This window comes from Panthera tigris, chromosome F2 (genome assembly GCF_018350195.1).
Source record: "Panthera tigris isolate Pti1 chromosome F2, P.tigris_Pti1_mat1.1, whole genome shotgun sequence".
Taxonomy (NCBI): Eukaryota; Metazoa; Chordata; class Mammalia; order Carnivora; family Felidae; genus Panthera; species Panthera tigris.
In genome coordinates this window covers 23,593,476-23,614,305 of record NC_056676.1, presented here as the reverse complement: position 1 = coordinate 23,614,305, position 20,830 = coordinate 23,593,476, and the positions used below count along the sequence as shown (strand labels likewise).

Here is a 20,830-nt window from a genome sequence, read left to right as displayed (position 1 = left end):
TATTGTTATAATTGTTTAATGTTGTTGGGGGGAAAAATAGTAGTTGTTTGATAGTGTAATGATACTAACGTGTATAGTAATCTTACTTTTATTCCATTGTGTTCCCCTATTGTTAACCTTCCACCTGTTGGTTGTTGGATGAAATGAGAGAAAAACAGTGTTGGCCATTTCATGTACAGTTGCATTGGCATCCACTGACATTTATTTCTACATTTTTTTAAATGTTTATTTATTTTTGAGAGAGAGAGAGAGAGAGAGAGAGAGAGAGAGACAGAGCATGAGAAGGAGAGGGGCAGAGAGAGAGGGAGACACAGAATCCGAAGCAGGCTCCCGGCTCTGAGCTTTCAGCACAGAGCTGGATGTGGGGCTTGAATTCAAGAACCGTGAGATCATGACCTGAGCTGAAGTGGGACACTTAACTGACTGAGCCACCCAGGTGCCCCTATTTCTACATTTTTAATGTTTTCCTGTCTTTATATTTTTCCCTACCCTAAATAAGGTTTTTTAAATTTAAAACCTTTTTAAATAAGGTTTTTTTTATCCTTTATTTTTAGAGAGGGCACGTGTGAGTGAGGGGCAGAGAGAGAATCCCAAGCAGGCTCTGTGCTGCCAGCTCAGAGCCCAGCGCAGGGCTTGATCACATGAGCCGTGAGATCATAACCTGAACCAAAACCGAGTCTAGACACCTAACCAAGAGTCTAGAGCCACCCAGGTGCCCCTAATTTTACCCATTAGAATATAGGCATACCTCAGAGATCCTGTGGGTTTGGTTCAGACCACCACAATAAAACAAATATCACAGTAAAATGAGTCAGATGTATGTTTTGGTTTCCCAATGTATATAAAAGTTGTATTTATACTATGTTATAGTCTGTTATATGTGCAGTAGCATCGTGTCTGAAAAAACTGTGCATAGCTTAATTAAAAAACTGCTAAAAATGCTAACCTCCATTGAGCTGTTAGTGAATTGTAATCTGTTTTGCTTGTGGAGCTTCTTGCCTGGATGTTGATGGTCATTGACTGATCAGGGTGGTGGTTGCTGAAGGTTGGGGTGGCTGTGGCAATTATATGAAATCAGACAATGAAATTTGCAGCATTGATCAACTCTTCCTTTCAGGAATGATATCTCTGTAGCATTTGATGCTGTTTGACAGCATCTGAACCACAGTAGAACTTCTTTTAAAGTTGGAGTCAATCCTCAAACCCTGCCACTGCTTTATCAACTGAGTTTATGTAATACTCTAAATCCTTTCTTGTCATTTCAGAAAGTGACAGCATTTTTACCAGGAATGGATTCCAAATCAAAAAACCACTTTCTTTGCTCATCCATATGGTGCAACTCCTTATCTGTTAAAGTTTTATCATGAGATTCCAACAATTCAGTCACATCTTTAGGGTCCACTTCTAGATCTTGCTGTTTCCACCACATCTGCAGTTACTTCCTCCACTGAAGTCTTGAACCCCTCAAAGTCATCCATGAGGGCTGGAATCCATTTTTTCTACACACTTCTGTTAATGTTAATATTTCGACTTCTTTCCATGAATCATACAGGGGGTTTTTTGTTTTTTGTTTTTTTTTTGAGAGAGAGAGACTCCCAAGCAGGTTCTGCACTGTCAGCACAGAGCTTTATGTGGGGCTCAAATCCATGAGCCGTGAGATCATGACCCAAGCTGAAATCAAGAGTCGGGTGCTTAACTTAGTGAGCCACCCAGGTGCCCCAAATCACACATGTTTTTAATGGCATCTAGAATGGTGAATCTTTTCCAGAAGGTTTTCAGTTTACTTTGTCCAGATGCATCAGAAGAATCACTGTCTATGGCAGCTGTGTATTTCTTAAGTAAAGACTTGAAAGTCAGAATTACTTCTCGATCCTTGGGCTGCAGAATGGATTTTGTTTGCTGGCATGAAAACATTAATCTTGTTGCACGTCTCCATAAGAACTCTTGGGTGATCAAGTACATTGTCAGTGAGTAGTATTATTTTGAAAGGAACCTTTTTTTCCCTGAGCAGTAGGTCTCAAGAGTAGGCTTAAAATATTCAGTAAGCCATGTTGTAAACAGGTGTGCTGTCATCTAGGCTTTGTTGTTCCATTTACATTGCACAGGAAGAGTACATTTAACGTGATTCTGAAGGGCTCTAGGATTTTTGGAATGGCCAGTGAGCACTGCCTTCAACTTAAAGTCACTAGCTACATTAGCCCCTTACAAGAGACACCCTGTTCTTTGACTCTTTGAAGCCAGGCATTGACTTCTCTCTAGCTATGAAAGTCTTAGATGGCCTCTTCTTCCAATAGAAGGCTGTTTCATTTCCACTCAAAATCTGTTGTTTAGTGTAGCCACCCTTGTTAATTACCTTAACTACATCTTCTGGATAACTTGCTGCAGTTTTATATCTCTTACTGTTTCACCTTGCACTTTCATTTTAGAGAGACGGCTTCTTTCTTAAAACCTCATGAACCAATCTCTGCTAACTTCAAATCTTTCTTCTCTGTTTCTTCACCTTTCTCAGACTTTACAGATTTGAAGAGAGTTAGAACCTTGTTCTGGATTAGGCTTTGGCTTATGGGAATTTTGTGGCTGGTTTGATCTTCTATCCAGACCACTCAGACTTTGTCCATATCAGCAATAAAAGGCTGTTTTGTTTTCTTACCACTCAAGTGTTCACTGGAGTAGCACTTTTAATTTCCTTTAAGAACTTTTTATGTTGCATTTACAACTTGGCTAACTGGTACATTTCATTTGATGATGTATTCTTCAGATTAAACAGCAATGTTCACTACAAAACGACCATAATAGTAACTTTTTTTTTTTTTTTAAATACAGTCATACTCATCATCCTTAGCTGTGTGAAGAAGAAAGACTGGAATTAATATATGACTGTGGGCATTGATGAAAATGACAATAGTTGAAGAGGCAGAGATCACATCATTGGGATGAAACTCCATGGTTTAGCACTGTGCTACACAGAGTGTGATCTGTAGATGTTACTGGGCCATGCTTTTCATTTAATGAGGACTTGCAGAAATTACTCCTAATTTCTCCAGTTCGTTTCAGTGAGACAGTATATTATGGTTTAAGAGCATGTGAAGGAATAAATGTTTGCCACTGTTAATGCTAGCCCTGAAGATGAGTATGGTTAAACAAAAATAAAGTGATATATTCAACAAAATAAATAAACTCTTTTGCTAGGTAATGCAGGGTGGGCTTGCGGAGAGGGAAACAGCAGATGAAGGAGAGAAAAGAGGAGAAAGGAAAATAAGATGTCAGTGAATAGAAGTTAGGTATTGTGATAAGTTATTGGCAATGAAAAAGCAGATGACAGTAAAAAAAAAAAAAAGTGGAAAACAAGGATATCAGACTATCACAATTTGCTGCAGAATTGGTTGGGCTTATAGATCTCATTGTTATTTAAGGCTGTCACAATAATGCAGTCATTGTTAGGCTAAATTATGTTCAGTACACAATAGCAGGGCTCTTTTAGGATAGAGTTTTGCCACACTTAAAAAATTTTTTGGACTTCTGAGATTTTATGTATATATGTATTTTATGTCTATATAATTTGTTTTAAGTTTTTATGTTAATTCAATTAACAGAGTATTTTATTACTTTCAAGTGTATAAGATAGTAATTCAGCACTTCCATACATCATTTTGTGTCCATCATAAGTACACTCCTCAATCCCTGTCACCTATTTAACCATCCTCTCAGTCCCCACATTAATTTAAAAATTTTTAATATTTAAAAGTGTTAGCCTTTGTATTTATCCATTATCTCATATCTTGATTCTGCCAGGGAGGCATATGGCATATTCAAGCTTGATTTAACATTATGAGTGTATATTTGGATAGCTTTGATATTTTGAGTTGGGGGAAATGGAATCGGACTGTTAGAATACAGTGATTACAGTTTTAAAGTGATTATCTTTTAAATTGCTTTTTTCTCTTTTGTATACAAAGTGGCTTGAGCGTACCAAGGGCTTTACATCTCGTGAAGTTAAGAGTAATAATAAATGTGTCTATTCTTCACTATGTTGACTGTTTTGTGTTTCCACAGTTCACCTTTGGTGTGAAGCAGCTTACTGTAGTAATTCTTGGAGAAGTAATAGTGGAGAGAGGGTATGTTAAGCTCCAGAGCAGTCTTTTAATACTATATTAATTTCTTTCTTCAACCCAGTACTGTAGTAATAAGCCCCAGTCATAGGGGAGAGTAAATCTCAAGAATAATCCCTCACATGCATTGAGTTGGAAAACATTTTAGGAACTGAACTGGTGTCACTGTAAGTACAGGGTTACAAGTCCTAGGCTGTTGTAATCTAGAGCAGAGATTCCCAGCTGTGGTGTTATGACATACTGGAGTGTCCTTCAGTTTTGTGGTGTGTTCCAATACCTTGTCATTGATGATAGTTGCAAAATTTGTCAGTGGTTTTCTTAATACTCCCCACCCCCAAAGGTAATAAATTAGAATGGATTCATATCACTTTGAACCATTTGCTTTTGTGAGGAAGGAAAGAAAAGGAGGTGCTGGCTGGACTACTGAAGTCAGAGCCACTGAACAGCCAAATCAGTTTTTTGTTTTGTTTTGTTTTGTTTTGTTTTAAGTAGGTTTCACGCCCAACATGGGGCTTGAACTCACAACCCTGAGATCAAGAGTTGCATGCTCTATTCGCTGAGCCAGCCAGGTACCCCAAGCCAAACCAGTTCTGAAAATGTTTAATCATTTCTCTCTCAAGGTATTTAGATGTATCAGGATCTTTCTTACTGATTATGTAAATCCATCTGGATCTCTTCAGAGCTCAGATTCCTGTGTGTTTTTCAGACTTGAGCCAACATAAGATGATGGCTTAGTTGGGAGTTTTTCAGGTTTACTCTAGATTTGTGGTGCTTCCAGACATTTAGATTCTGGGCCTGACCATTTTTGATGAATGAGGTGAGAAAAAGAAATTCTTTTGCTAGTAGCTTTAGGCCTTTTTGTCTGGGAGGGCAAGATGTCTGTGCACTTTTATGCAAATTCTGGAAAGAAAATGCATGTTTAAAGAGTGACTGAAATCATGTATTTTTGGTTAGGTATTAAATATTGAGATAAGAATCATTTTCAGCATATTAAATTTATTCAGCAACTTAATTTTTATTTTTCAAGTAATTCTGGTATTTAAGTATTAGGAAAATTAAACTTTTATTAATACAATATTCATAGATTTTTAAATGCAGTTTTTTCATATTTAATCCAAAATGAAGATATGTCTTACCAGTGGTGTGTTACTATTCAGTTGGCAGTAGTCTTCTTTTTCCAGGGTTATATAAAATAATGGTGCATCTTAAGACTGATGATGTTTCTTAGATTCAGAAAATGATGATACATTTGCAATATATGTAATTAGTTTTTCCATATCCTCACCAATTTAGGTACACACAAGGGTGATATTTGGCCAAGAACCATTGCAAATTTCTTAGCTTCTTCCCCTCCCAGTGGTTTCAGGGTAGTTCTGCTTCTCTGGTTACAGCCGTTACCTTCTGCAATTAGTTTCTATTATCTTCAGTTATTTTAGTCTGTAGCTGCCATTTTCAGCACTGTATGGGAAAGCCGGCCATGTTGCCATGATGGTTTTCACAGCTGGTGGTATCATCACTTTTGCTAGTGTTTCTCATCCACTTTTATAATACTTTGTCTTCAATGATAGGAGGAGCTGAATGCTTTCCTCATGTGATAATAGCTTTCTGTTGATTGATACTACATGGTATGATCTCTAAATAGATCACTAGCTCTTTACATCCTCAGGTAAGTATGAATTCTTGTTTATTTTTACATCAAATTTTTAGGTCCTTCTCTTTTAGCTTCTGTGTCCGTGTTCAAGAAACTTAGGGCTAGTTTCTTTGTTGCTTTGTTTTGTTTTGTTTTGTTTTGTTTTGGAGTATACCTCATTAGAACCAATTTCTTAGATGATCCAAAGGACCCTTGAGGGGACTGATTGCTTATTTAAAGACGTGTTCTGCCTTCTCCAATGAATTATTGTTCTGAGAATACACCAAAGGATAAATTCCCTGTTTTGTGAACCAGCCAAATAGACAAACCATTTGACCTTCCATTCTTTGTATGTTTTTTTTTTTATGTTTTGATTTTAAGTGCATGGGTGAATTATTACTTTTATTAGTGGGCTTAGTAAATATGCATTAGCCCCCAAAAGGTTGGTCATGCTTTATCTCTTTATTGGAGGCGATGTGGATGTGTGCAAAGTAGTTTAAGGCCTAGTAGCTAAGACATTAAGGGGCTGGCATGAATTGTCTTTTTATGTAGTGACTCACCCGCTCAGTAAAAAAAAAAAAAAACTTTTTATGTAGTGACTCACCCCCTCAGAATGTTTTAGATTCTGACCTGTGATATTGAAATGGAAAGTGGGTTGTAGATTATAACACCTTTTCATGAGGGGAGTTTGGAACAGAGATCCTGCATTATCTGTTGCAATATAACAAATTATCTCCAAATTTAGTAATTTAAAAGAACAAACCTTTATAATCCCATGTCGCCCAAAGGGTCTGGAATCAGAGGCTTAGCTGGATGGTTCTGGCTTAGAGTCTCTCTTGAGTTTGTAAGCAAGATATTGGCCTGGGCTGCAGTCATCTGAAAGACTGGCTTAGGGTTGGAGAATATGCTTCCAAATCATACATGGTTATTAGCAGGAGGCCAGTAATCTTAGCATGCAGGCTTCTGAATTAGGCTGTTCACAATACGGCAAGTGATTCTAAAGAGAATGACTAAGATGTAAACCATATTGTTTTATAACCTAATCTTGGGAGTCACATACCATCATTTCAGCTATGTTCTGTTAGTCACACTGTTGAATTTTGGTACAGTGTGGGAAGGAACTACACAAAGATGGGAATACAAGAAAGCAGAGTTAATTGGAGATTCTCTTGGGAGTTTGGTCATCACAGGTCTTTTTCTTTGTGGACATGTAAGAATTAGTGTCAGGGTGAGGAAAACATTTCTTTTTTCATAGCACTCTTAATCATTATGTTCAGGAGACATAAGGGATAATGATACCAATAAAACTCTTCTTAACTTACCTTTATATCCTTATGTTTCAGTTAGTACCTGTGCAAATTGCCTTATATATCCTTGATTTGATAACAGGGCTTGCTTTCCCTGTTTTAGTAAAGTTCTCAAGATCTGGAGAATTTCTACAGCAGTGTTACCCAAAGTGTGATTATTGAAACAAGACTTTTCAGAGATGCTCTACACTAATGGGTTTCCATTACTTTTGGAAACTTCTTTGTTATCTTCTTCTCCTTGGAGAATCAATGTAGAAGTCTCTGAGAAGTCCCTCATTGAAGATACCAGTTTTTCCTTGTTGCACCCAGTGTTCTTAAAAATTCACTTGAGGGGCACCTGGGTGGCTCAGTTGGTTAAGCATCCACCTTAGGCTCAGGTCATGATCTTACAGTGGTTCATGAGTTTGAGCCCTGCATCAGGCGCTCTGCTGTCAACACAGAGCCCATTTCAGATCCTCTGCCCCCTTTTCTCTGCCCTTTCCCCACTTGTGCGAGCGCTTGCTCTCTCTCTCTCTCTCTCTTTGAAAAGTAAACATTTAAAAAAATAGTAAAATAAAATAATAAAAATTTACTTGATCAGGGCACCTGGGTGGCTCAGTTAAGTGTCTGACTTCAGCTCAGGTCATGATCTTGTGGTTTGTGAGTTTGAGCCCCGCATCACATTGGGCTCTTTGCTGTCAGCCAGAGCCCGCTTTGGATCCTCTGTCCCCCTCTGTCTCTGCACCTCCCCCTCTTCCCTTCTCCCCATCGCACATGTGCATGCTCTCTGTCTCAAAAATAAACATTAAAAAAATTTACTTGATCATTGAATCACTGTATTATATACCTGAAACAAATAATAACACTGTATGTTAAATACACTGGAATTAAAATTTTAAAACTTGAAAAAAAATATACTTGATCATATAACCTACATTTGTTAACATAAGTGGAATAAATGAAAAACCTTGTTCTAACATAGAACTTTATCACAAATATATTTCTTTATTCAAAACAAGTCACTTAGGCAGCCTTATTTCTGTATTTTAGATACTTAAAATTTTTCTTAACTGCTTTTCAATTTGTAATTATTTTGCATTTTGGAAGGCAGCTGAGATCAGAAATTGCAAGTAGTTGATACCTTATTTTCATTTTACTAGCAATTATGATACTGCAGGATCTAAGGAAAGATTTCATTCTTGGCCACTTTAAGAGCCATTTAGGAATTTAGAATTTTTTTTTTTTTGTTTTTTAACATTTAGTAATTTATTATCGATGTTTTTGAGCATATTCTAGACCCTGGGGATGCTGTGATCAAAAACATAGTCTGTCCTCATTGTGAGGGAGAGCCAAACAAATGTAGGAGGTAATTGCAGAAAGGCCACAGAGACCAAAGTAAAGGTGTGGTAGTCCACAGATACCTGCTTGTGGGCCAAGTGTGTGTGCGTATTAATAAGTTCTTTTCCAGTGATTCTCAACAGAGAAGGCAGGAGGTTTTTTTGTTTGTTTGTTTGTTTTTTATTTCTTTATTTTGAGAGAGAGAGAGAGAGAGAATGGGAATATGAATCCCAAGTAGGCTCTGCACTATCAGCACACAGCCGGACGTGGGGCTCAAACTCATGAACGGTGAGATCATGACCTGAGCCAAAATCAAGAGTTGGTCGCTTAACCGACTGAGCCACCTAAGTGCCCCGAGAAGGGAAGAGTTTTCCAATCTGTAGTGGTATTGGATGCTGTTAAATTTACTTAAAGGCATCATAAACTGAAAAGGTCTAGAAATATTTGTTAGTGATACTTGATTGTCCAGCAACAGCACAAACTAGCTTTTAAGTAGAGAATTGTTGAGTTCTGAACAGATACCCATTTTGGTCTACTTTATTCCAAGAAAAGATGCTCATTAAGAGTATTTATAATGTTACATGAAATAATTTATAATAACATGGGTTATTTGATTTTTAAACCCATAAGTTGCAGCCTTCTATGGTTTTTGTTTTGCTTTGTTGTATACTGAAAAAGAATGTCCACTAGTGATAACAGAAGAGTTGAAGAGTAAAAACTTATAAACAAGAATGTAAATACATAGTCATTTGGGTTATGTGGAAAAATAACTGCATATCTTGGGCCCAGATATGTTATATTCTGATATTGATAGTTTAAATTATGTGCAGATACCCTATTTAAGAAAACAAATATGGGCTGTAAATTGTAAATTAAATTATTTAAATTTAAATTATTTAAATTATTTAAAATTTTAAATTTAAAGGCTTTTTGCATGAGTGGTTACTTGTATAGTTTCTCTGAAAAGCTTGCGTGTCTGAAATGACACCTTTTTTAAGGATGATGGAGAACTGTGGTTTTTACAATTGGAAAGCAGTAAAGGAAACAGTGGTGAAACTTTTAAGCGTTTAAAACCTAGGCTGAGATCTTGTAACCCCAGTGGAGTAACAGTGAAGTTTTGTAGGTAGCTGGCTGCTCTTCATAACCACTTTACAGCATCAATGTTTTCAAATATATTTGGAAATCTTTTGATTGTGAATTATGGGACAAGCAATTAAAACTTTGAGAGTGAGGCATACATACAAGGTGTAAGGGACTTGAAAAGATATGAGCCTATGGAGGAAATTTAATCAAGGATTTCATTCTGTGTAGAAGGATATTTACATTGTCATTTTTCTTAAAGTACAAATTATTATTGATACTCTTTTCTAGAAACGATTGCAGAAAGAACTTTTGGCTTTGCAAAATGACCCACCTCCCGGAATGACTTTAAATGAAAAGAGTGTTCAAAATTCAATTACACAGTAAGTAGTTAATTTATTATTATTATTATTATTATTACTTAATGTTTACTTATTTTTGAAAGAAAGAGAGCACACATGCACACGAGCCGGGGAGGGGCAGAGAGAGAAGGGGACAGAGGATGTGAAGTGGGCCGACAGTCAGATGTGGGGCTTAAACTCATGAATCGTGAGATCATGACCTGAGCCCGAGTTGAAGTCAGATGCTTAACCTACTGAGCCACCCAGGTGTCCTGGTAGTTAATTTTTGAAGTACTTACATGTTTCATTTATTATTAGTGTAATGTATGAATATATACTGACTTTTTTAATGTAGAATTTTCATATTTAATTCCACTCTCTTCTATCAAGAGATAAACAAATAGATCTTATTCTATGCATTTATATATACAGTTTGGTGTTATGTAATATCATATACATTATATATAATGTATGATTTGTAACCCTTTGTTTTTTAAAACCATATGTTTGATTACTAATTTTTTTTTTTTAGTGTTTATTTTTGAGAGAGGGACAGAGTGCGAGCAGGGCAGGGGCAGAGAGAGAGAGGGAGACACAGAATCAGAAGCAGGCTCTGGGCTGTGAGCTGTCAGCACAGAGCCCAACACAGGGCTCAAACTCATGAACCGTGAGATCATGACCTGGGCCGAAGTCAGACGCTTAAAACAACTGAACCACCCAGGTGCCCCTGATTAGTAGTGTTTTAAAATGTCTCTTGCTAAGAAGGCAGCATTTAAAAACTTAGGTCTGTCTTCATTTATGAAATGATCTTCATCTTAAATAACACAATTTGGCATGAAGTGGTTTATCACAGTTTTCAAAACCACATGTAAAGGTTTAAAGAGAGTAATAGTCAAGAGGTGTCTCCATCCCATGAACACAGTAGTTGCCCTGTACAGAAGGGTAAATAAATGAATGTCAGACCCTCAACAACCTCTCTTAATAGATAAGAAACTTCTTCATGAGGATGAAAAAGTGAAGCATGAAAGGAAGACACAGAAATATTCTAATTCCGCTCCTTCCTTGGGAGTAAAGAAGTGAAATCTTTTCCCAGATACAATACCAGGAAGGGTAGAGAGATATGTGTCCTCTTGCATAAAAATGAGCATTTGAATTAGTTTGAAACATTTTCAAGGGTATCACTTTAAGTCTCCAACCCTGTGTAGTCTATCTTTTACCACTCCTTTGATTTAATATTTTATTAGACAAGGGTAAGTGTTCTGAAATTGGGGGGGGGGGGTTAGTGGTGGAATTTAAAATAATGAACCCTCTTCTTAAAAAAAAAAAAAAAAACAACTCCAAAAACATAAAAGGGATAGGAGGCAACAAGATAAAAGTATACTGTAGACCAAGTTGTAGGGCAAATACTTAGTGATAGTCTAGGTCCAGAGAGCAAAAGTGACCAAAATTCATGGACTAGGGCACCTGTATGGCTCAGTCAGCCAAGTGTCTAACTCTTGATTTCAGCTCAGGTCATGATCTCATGGTTCATGGGATCAAACCCCACTGTCAGCACAGAGCCTGCTTGGGATTCTCTCCTTTCTCTCTCCCCCTCTTTCTCAAACAAACATGTAAAAGAAAAAAATTCATGGGCATATTTATCCCTTTAGAGAAACAATTTTGGTTACCTTTGACTTTGATACTTGAGTCAGTACTTAAGACAGAACTCAAGCCTTTTAAGAACAGGGATATGAAGAATGGATCTATTGATGGTTGGATGGATATTGATGTTTGAAAATGTAGTGTAGATTTCTATCTCTATAACAATCATTTTAAAACATTGCTGGGTTTGCAAGTATTTTTAGGTTCCCTGCAAAACTGAGCAGAAGATACAGATTTCTCATACATCCTCTGCTCTCACAAACGCAGTCTCCCCCATTATCAACATCTTGCCCCCAGAGTGGTATATTGGTTATAATTGATGAATTATGATTGACACATCATAATTATGCAGAGTCTGTAGTTTACATTGTAATTCATTCTTGATGTTTCTAAGGATTTGGGCAAATGTACAGTGACCTGTATTATCATTATGGTATCATACAGAATGTTTTCATTGGCCTAAAAATCCCCTGTGCTCCAGCTATTCATCACCTCCCCCAACCACTGATCTTCTTACTTTCTCTGTAGTTTTCCCTTTCTCAGAATGTCATATAGTTGGAACCATACAGTAAGTAGCCTTTCAGATCTCTTTTACTTAGTAATATGCATTTAAGGTTCTTCCATTTCTTTTTGTAACTCTCAATTGATTTTTCATTTCCATCAAACAAAATTTGAAAATGGAATGTATGGCATTTGTTCTGTATAATTATGTGATTTTTTTTTTTGTTCTGTATAATTAAACAGAATATATTCCATTTTCATTGGTAATAAGTGCTTCCTCTTTCAGTCTTTTTTTGGTGGGGCAGGAGGACTACACAACACAATGATTTATAAAATGTTAATGGAATGTTCTGCATTTAAAAAAATTTTTTTTTTTAATGTTTATTTATTTTCGAGAAACAGAGTGCAAGTGGGGGAGGGGCAGAGAGAGAAGGAGACGCAGAATCTGAAGCAGGCTCCAGGCCCTGAGCTGTCAGCACAGAACCTGACGCGGGGCTCAAACTCTTGAATCATGAGATCCTGACCTGAGCCGAAGTCAGACCCTCAACTGACTGAGCCACCCAGGCGCCCCTGTTTTACATTTTTATAAATGGAAACATTTGTATCAAGTAATTATACCATATTATATTATAACTACCAAAACAGCAGTGTCTTTGTTGCAGGATAAACCTGTCATTTAGAGAGGTTTGTCAGGCAGTTTTTCTTTTAAAATAATTTATTGTAAATCAATCACAAAAGTTTTATATCTTTATCTTCCAGGATCTATAAATACTCTTAAAAAATTCTATCTTAAAATATGTGTTTAAGTGGGATAAGAATTATAATGAAAGCACATTAAGCTTTCTGGAAGACAGTTTGGTGGCATATATTAAGATATTTAAAAATGAGAGTGTCATATCCTTTGACCTAAGAAATAAACCCATGCTGTCTTAAGGAAGGAACAGAGATACAGAAAGATTAGCCCAGGGGCACCTGGTTGGCTCATTCAGTAGAACATGCCACTCTTGATCTCTGGGTTATGAGTTTAAGCCCCATGTTGGTGGACATAGAGCTTATTTAAAAAAACAAAATTAACTTAGAACTAACTATACTTCTTTCAACATTACTATTTCTGGGGACAATTTGGAAACAATGTAAATATCTATAATTGGGAAATGGTTTCTCAGTGAAATGGCATCCCCTGAGTTACAGCTGATAGCATGAAACACAAAAATTTTGTATAGTCCTAATTACCTGTGAAAATCCTTAGAGAGGCAATATTGGTATGTATCCTGTCTTAATATATCCAACAGAGCTGGTTTTTCCTCCAGAAGGGAATAGTTGGTTGTTTTTTTGGTTAGTGGGAGTTATGAATGCATGAAAAATACCTGTTTAAACATTAGAATCCTAGAACAATAGTTATTCACAGGAAGTTAAGAACTGAAACTTCTCCCATATTCATCCTCAGGGGCATGTACCCATAATTGGAATCATAAACACTGGTGATTTGAATGTATATAATTTAAGTGTGCACATAATTCAACTATTAGATGTCAATATCATAGATAAAGAAACTACAAAATGACTAGATGAGATGTACCCAAAAAATTTCAACAGTGATTATCTTTGGGCGACTTTTGTTTATTTATACCTTTCTAAATTTTCTGTGGTGAACAAACATGCATTACTTTTTTAATTAGCAAAAGTTATTTAAAATTACCCTGTACAGTGTTGAAAATTATGCCTTCTTTGACCGATTTCACCCAGGTATTGGAAGGATTACTGAGATATTTGCTTAGCTATTATTTAAAAGCTGTGTTTGGATCAATCACATGTAAATTTGTGGTACATTATATCCTAAAATTTGCCTTTAAACAGAAAGAAAGGGCACCAGGAAGTCCTCTGATTTTTCCTTGGAATAATCACTGCATAGTGGATGTCAAGATAGCTAGAAAGGACCCAGTTTTTAAAGAGAATAGGTTTTTGTTTTTAATGCAGTTTATGCATTATACATTTTCTGAACATTTTTATTCATTTTTGAGACACGGAGTGTGAGTGGGGGAGGGGCACAGAGAGACAGACACACACACACACACACACACACACACACACACACACACACACACACACACACACAAAATCTGAAGCAGGCTCCAGGCTCTGAGCTGTCAGCACAGAGCCCAACTTGGGGCGGGGTGGGGGGCTCGAACTCACGAACCATGAGATCATAACCTGAGCCGAAGTCAGACGCTTAACTGACTGAGCCACCCAGGTATCCCTGCATTATATTTAATTTACTGCGTACTGGTTCTAATATCAGGAACGTGCTATGCGATTTATCTTTCCAACACTTTGAGATGAATATCTATTTTCAATGAAATTTTAACTTGTTTTTAATATCAATTTTACAATTGAAATAGTTCAAACAAGAAAGGTAAAACAGCTTACTCATGGCCACACAGCTAAAGGACAGACCTGTGTAATTTCATGATAAAATATTGGCTCTTGGCTTATATTTTTTATTGCCATGTATAGTATTCAACACGCATTCTGAAAATGAATAGCTATGTTCTTAAGGGCCTGTATGTGTTAGCTGATTGCTTTCAGAGAGTAGGCACATTTATTATTTTACATACTCTAAGGTCCATAGTATATGGAATCGTGACTAGAACCCCAACCCTGTATTCTCAATATTACTTCCTTTTGTTTCCCTGTACGTAAAGTAATACATTTTTATACCTAAAAAATTTAAGAGGAAAGGAATTGGCCAGAGAGATAATTAGGAATTCATTCTTATGACTGGTCCATTTTTGCTTCGCAATGTGACCCTATCATCTTTGCCACCATAACCCTTGTTCTACTCCTGTTCCTCCTTTTTTTTTAAAAGAGCAAGAGATAGGTGTCTGGCTGGCTTGGTCTGTAGAGCATGCGACTGTTGATCTCAGGGTTTTAAGTTTGAGCACTATTTTGGGTGTAGAGATTACTGAAAAATAAATTAAAAGAGCAAGAGATAAGCGTACAGACTATAATTATAAACAGATTTGTATTCATGATTGTTATATGTGGAAACAAAGTATGCTTGTAAAGAGGCCATAGAAATCTCTTCTAAGTTTTATTAAACAACTGAAACATAAGACACAAAGGAAAGGCATATAGAGCCTTGAATAGCCATCGGAGTAAGTGGACTGATGTCAGCTTAGCTTCTTTTTCCTGTTTAGTCTTCTCTAGAGTACTGATGAGAAGATGTGTCTAACGGCCATGATTCTCTAGTCGTTGTTGATATCTACTTCCACCATTGTTTCTAAAATGACATCAGAAAGGCAGTTCATTTGTTTCATGTTATCTATAAAATCTTTTCAATCATTGCAGAAATAGTGTTTCTGCATATAATAAATAGTGTTATAAAAATAGTGTTCCTGCATATAATAATTTCTGCATAAAATAAAGAGCACAGGCTTTAATGTCAGCACACTTGAGTTGGGTTTTATTTTGTGTTTTTAGACCTGGGTTAAAATTTGGCCCTGTCCTCTGCTAGTTGTCTGACTTTGATCTGGTTAAATAACCCTTGAGTGTCAGAGAAGGGAATAGGGCGAGGGAGTTAATGTGCAGTAGGATGAAACGTGCTGTTGCAAGCTAATGCCTAGCATAGAGGAAGTCTTCAGTGTTCCTTTTCTCTTTCTCATCCCAATTCCTCTTATCTGAAGTTTTTAAATTTTTTTTCCTGTTCTAGGTGGATTGTAGACATGGAAGGTGCACCAGGTACCTTATATGAAGGAGAAAAATTTCAACTTCTATTTAAGTTTAGTAGTCGATACCCTTTTGACTCTCCTCAGGTAACTGCCTTGCTTTTTAATATTTTATTGTGTTTTTAGATTATAGCAAAATACTAAATTAGTGCCTTTTTACTAAATGCAAACTTAAAAAAAGAAATCCATTATAATTATGTAAATAGATTTGTTCCTTTTTCTTATTTGTAATATAATCAAGATCTTAGGAACATTTACTTTATTGAGATTAGGACTTTGCTTTTGTACTTCCAAGAAGTTAACATTGTTCTTATTCATAGATGTTAGCGGAAAAGGGTTTGGAAATCTAACCCAGGCCCAGGGGTTGTGGGAGAATTTAACATTTTGGAATACCTGGAGGCACTTATTCCTAAATAAGATGATAGAATAATTGTGAGGAGGCAGTGCTTTGTTGAAAGGAACACTTTCTTGATTTTGCATGAACATGCTGTCTTTGTAGGCTTTTAGTACTGTAAAGATAGAACATGTTACAAGATGTTGAATATCTAAACATAAGCCCTAAATCTGATCATTATAATTTGAGGCACAGTTAGTTTAGGTAATGGGTTAATACTTAGACAAATGATAATGGTGATAGAACTTTTTTGAGAGCTGTTTAACTGGTGAATGATTAATCCTTGGAAGTTAGAGAAAAGGAGACTCTAGGATGGCGTCCACATTGCTGGCTTGGAAGATGGGTGAATGAGTTACTAGTGGCAAAATGTTAAGACTTAATGCCACCTGTGTCTCATATTGCTGAATAATGAGGTTATGGATAATGAAATTCCCCAAATACCTAAAATTCAACATTTGAAGTGCTAAAATATGTTATTTTTGAGGAAAATCATATTTTATTGCCACTTTAAATAGAATATACCTAACAGTGCTCTTGGCCATGTAGGGGTACAGATGGAAGCCAGTTATTGTATTGTGCTATAAATAAAGATGTCATTGTTTTAAGGCACAGAATTAAATGGAACTGGACTCTTGAGTGCTACAGTTTTTTAATGTGAGCAGAAAATTAAGATAAGCTTATTTTTATTATTTCATAAAAATAAAGCCAAGAGTAATGACCTTTAGGCCTCTATAATAAGCACCTGTAGACTATGATCAGAAACCAAAGCAAACATCTTCTTTCTCTCTAGAAAACCATCTTCACCTTTTGTTGCCTTTTGGCTTATCAGCATCATTTCAGATTGTTAATGCTTAAAGGCAGTGTGGTCTCAGGTATCCCCTTCTCACCTTCAACCTGTTCTACTTAACTTCAGCTAAGTTTTTGGAAGGTATATGAAGGAAGAATGTGATTTATGAACTCCAAAATGTTGACTAGAGGGATATTGGAGAAGGCTTACTCCAGGAGCCCACAGATTGTTTTTTCATGTTTTATCAGAGGAAGATAATATTTCTGTAAATAGGAACCAAGGCAAAAGTGTCCTCTAAACTCTCTCCTTAGCATTTAATTCTAAATCAAATATCACTCTGCAGCATCATTTGAATTTCATCTTGAATATTTCTGTAAGTTAGAACATATATAATGAATTCTATCATATCTCAAAAATTTTTTTTGTCCTTCCCTGGTTTGACTTCTGCCCACTTTTCTGATTCTTCTGATTTGGGATTCTTTATTCACTACCCCTGATACTTCTCACTCTTTTCTCTAATGTCTTCAACCATTTTAAGCAGCTAACTCCCAGATCTACAGTTATGTGTACAACCTCTTCCTGAGGTTTAATTTCACACCCTTGTTGGATGTTGCTACTTAAGTACCTCCAGATGTCTCAAATTTAACACTTCTAAACTCAAATCTTTTCCAATAATAAAATAAGAAAAAAAATTGTTTTCCTTGGGTTATTGTCCATCTGTCTGCTTTTGTTGAAATTCTTTTCTTCACCGTTAAATGCAGCTTTTGAGGTCCTTTTGCAGTGCTTAAGTCAGTCCCTTCTTGTCTTACAGTCAGTGGTGTACTCCCGAGTTTCTATCTTTGATGCGGGCTATTATGTAATAGCCTCTAGTTCTTTCCATCCCCCACCATCCTTTTACAGTGCTGTTAGATTTCTCTGAAGGCGCAATTACCTCATTGGTTTGCACAGACACACAACACTACCACCACTACTACAACAATCCCTATCCTCCTCCATAAAACTTCTAATGCCTCACATTTACCTCCATGACTTCTGTATAGTAATATTTGTATCATATACTGTAAATTCCATTCTGATTTGGTCTTGTAACAGCTCTAATGAAGTGGTTAGGGAAGATGGATTCATTCTCGTAAGTGAAGAAAGTGAAGTCTATAGAAGTAAAATGTCTTGTTCATGGTTTAAAAGCTAACTTGTAGGATAGTCAAGACTTAAAACCCAAGTTACCTCTTTCCATGCTGCCAATTAGGTCTGAGTACCAGAATGGGGAAAATGCCTATTTATCTAGACAGTAATATTATCTCTAAAAGTGAAGGATTGTATATAGAATGATAACTTTGAAAGCTCTGGGCAGTTGTTCCCAGTCTTTTGGACTGTGGGGATTCCTTTTTTTTTCTTTTTTTTTTTACCCACTCTTCTCATGGTTTTTATTCAACATTGATTTATTCAACGTGTGTGTGTGTGTGTGTGTGTGTGTGTGTGTGTGTGTGTGTATGTTTTTTAATCCAAGTTAGTTAACATATAGCATAATACTGGTTTCAGGAATAGAATTTAGTGATTCATCACTTACATACAACACCCAGTGCTCATCACAAGTGCCCTCCTTAATGCCCATTACCCATTTAGCCCATCCTCCCACCCAGCACCCCTCCAGCAACCCCTAGTTTGTTCTCTGTATTTAAGAGTCTCTTTTTGCCTCCCTCTCTGTTTTTATCTTATTTTTCCTTCCCTTCCCCTATGTTCATCTGTTGAGTTTCTGAAATTCCACATATGAGTGAAATCATATGTCTTGACTGATTTATTTCGCCTAGCATAGTATACTCTAGTTTATCCATGTTGTCGCAAATGGCAAGGTTTTGTTCTTTTTGGTTGCAGAGTAGTATTCCATTGTGTATATATACACCACATCTTCTTTGAGGATTCCTTTTTAACATCACTCCACAGAAGCTGTGTATTCTAGTATCCATGATTGAGAAGAGCTGCTCTAAGTGTAGTAATACTTTAAAATTATTTTTTTAGCTTTTATTAATCACATCGTCTATATGATTAGAAAATAATTATAATGGTCTAACAGTCAGTTGCTTGATGTGCATATCAACTTTGAGGTTTTCCAATAACTGAAACTTTCCATTGGTCTATTGCCCTGGGGAAGTGATTAGAACCACTCCAAGGCAGTAAAATTCCTCATTCACCACAGATTTTATTTGATGAGACCCAGAAACACTGGCAGTTTCTGGAAAATTAGTTTTTGATCTTCCTGTGCAATAATTAGTACTGAATATACCACTACTTACAAAAGTAGAATTTGGGAAAATAAACCTAAAATAAGCCAGTCTGTTGTGAGCTTAGTACTTTTGCATCTGTAAGTTAGATCTTTAAGACTGTATTAACTTTATAGTCTTTTGTGTTTTCTTTCCCTACTAGTTTTAGTTAATTTCTCATATATCTCACTTTATAGTGAAAAAGCTGCCTGTCTAAACAGGTGTTTGGCCCGGTCATTTGCTTTAAAAGAAACAATAACGACAACAAAACCTTTTTATATTAGGAGCAGAGATGAGGCACTTTTCCATCACTGTTTTCTGCTAATGTGCACTTACCATCAGCCATACAGAAAATAAAATATCTTTCTGTATTATATTGTTTTTCTGTGCTAGGATCCAGGTAAGTGATTGGTTGGTTTTGAATTAATGGGTATTTAAACATGAATTATGTGCCAAATACTGTGCTCTGTACTTGAGAGATAAAAAAGAGTACAGAAATTAAAAGGCATCGGGCCTGCCTTTAATAATTGGTTAGGTATGTGGATAGTCAGACACAGATTAATTCATTCTGTAAGGGGTGGAGGGCATAGGTATGAGAGATAATTTGGGCTGGAGGGTCCATCATAAATGGTGTAGGACATTTATATCCCATTGTAAGAATTTTGACTTTTACTCAGAATGAGATGAAAAATCTTTGAATATTTTGAGCAGAGGAATGACATCCTACTTAAAAGGAAAAATGTGGCTGTTGTGTGGCACATTGATTGTTGGGTGTACAAGAGTACAGGGAGACCAGACTATTATTGCATTAATCCAGGTGAGAGGTGATGGTGGCTTGCACCAGAAGGGTAGCAGTGGAGACTATGGAAGGTGGCCATATTTTGGACCTTTAAAGGTTGAGCCAACAGGATTTGCTCATGAATTGAGGAATATGAATGAGGGAAAGGAGACAGAGAAGACTTCCACAACTTTTGACCTAGGCAACTAGATGGACCATAAATTGAAGTATGAATTGTATGCTTTGGGAGCAAAAGGGAAAGCAGTGACCAATTTAGATTAAGATGAGGAGACAGTGGGGCGCCTGGTTGGCTCAGTCGGTTAAGCGGCCGACTTCAGCTCAGGTCACGATCTCGCGGTCCGTGAGTTCGAGCCCCACGTCGGGCTCTGGGCTGATGGCTCAGAGCCTGGAGCCTGCTTCCGATTCTGTGTCTCCCTCTCTCTCTGCCCCTCCCCCATTCATGCTCTGTCTCTGTCTTAAAAATAAATAAAACGTTAAAAAAAAATTAAAAAAAAAAAAGATTAGGAGACAGAAAAACCTGTTTGTACTGGGACTTAAAGTACAGGAAGAATTTATGTCAAAAGTGGAGCAAGTCACAAGAAGACGTGGCCTCTTCTGAGATTTGTGAGCAAATATAGTTTTATGTATAGATGCTGGAGGGCTGTGGGAGAAGATGAAAAAGGAAGGATGTTTTGGGGTTTATCCAAGAGAGTCTTGCAGTATGAAGGATTTAGAGATTTATCTCAAAGGAATTGGGAGGTATGGTCACCTCTCCATCCAAACTGTGAAGTCCTCAAGTTTAGTGTCTAGTGTTTTGCTTCTTTTCCTTTCTACTTCGTCACATTAGCAGCCCTTCTGTTCCAAATATCTATGATCTTATACCGTCTTTCTCTGTCAAAACATCCCATTTGAATGCAATGAGACTGAAACACATCTATATTATCTTGCAGATGTCCTGGTTA

General features: G+C 36.7%; 1 protein-coding gene across 2 annotated transcripts in view; it reads left to right on the top strand.

The window, feature by feature from the left end:
• UBE2W (ubiquitin conjugating enzyme E2 W) overlaps positions 1–20,830 on the top strand; it is a 73,363-nt gene that overhangs the window by 29,015 nt on the left and 23,518 nt on the right. For both annotated transcript variants that reach the window (XM_042973612.1, XM_042973610.1), the window contains exons 2-3: positions 9,735–9,826; positions 15,636–15,738. In XM_042973612.1, the coding sequence (XP_042829546.1) occupies positions 9,735–9,826; positions 15,636–15,738 (195 nt within the window). The remainder of the gene's footprint in view (positions 1–9,734; positions 9,827–15,635; positions 15,739–20,830) is intronic.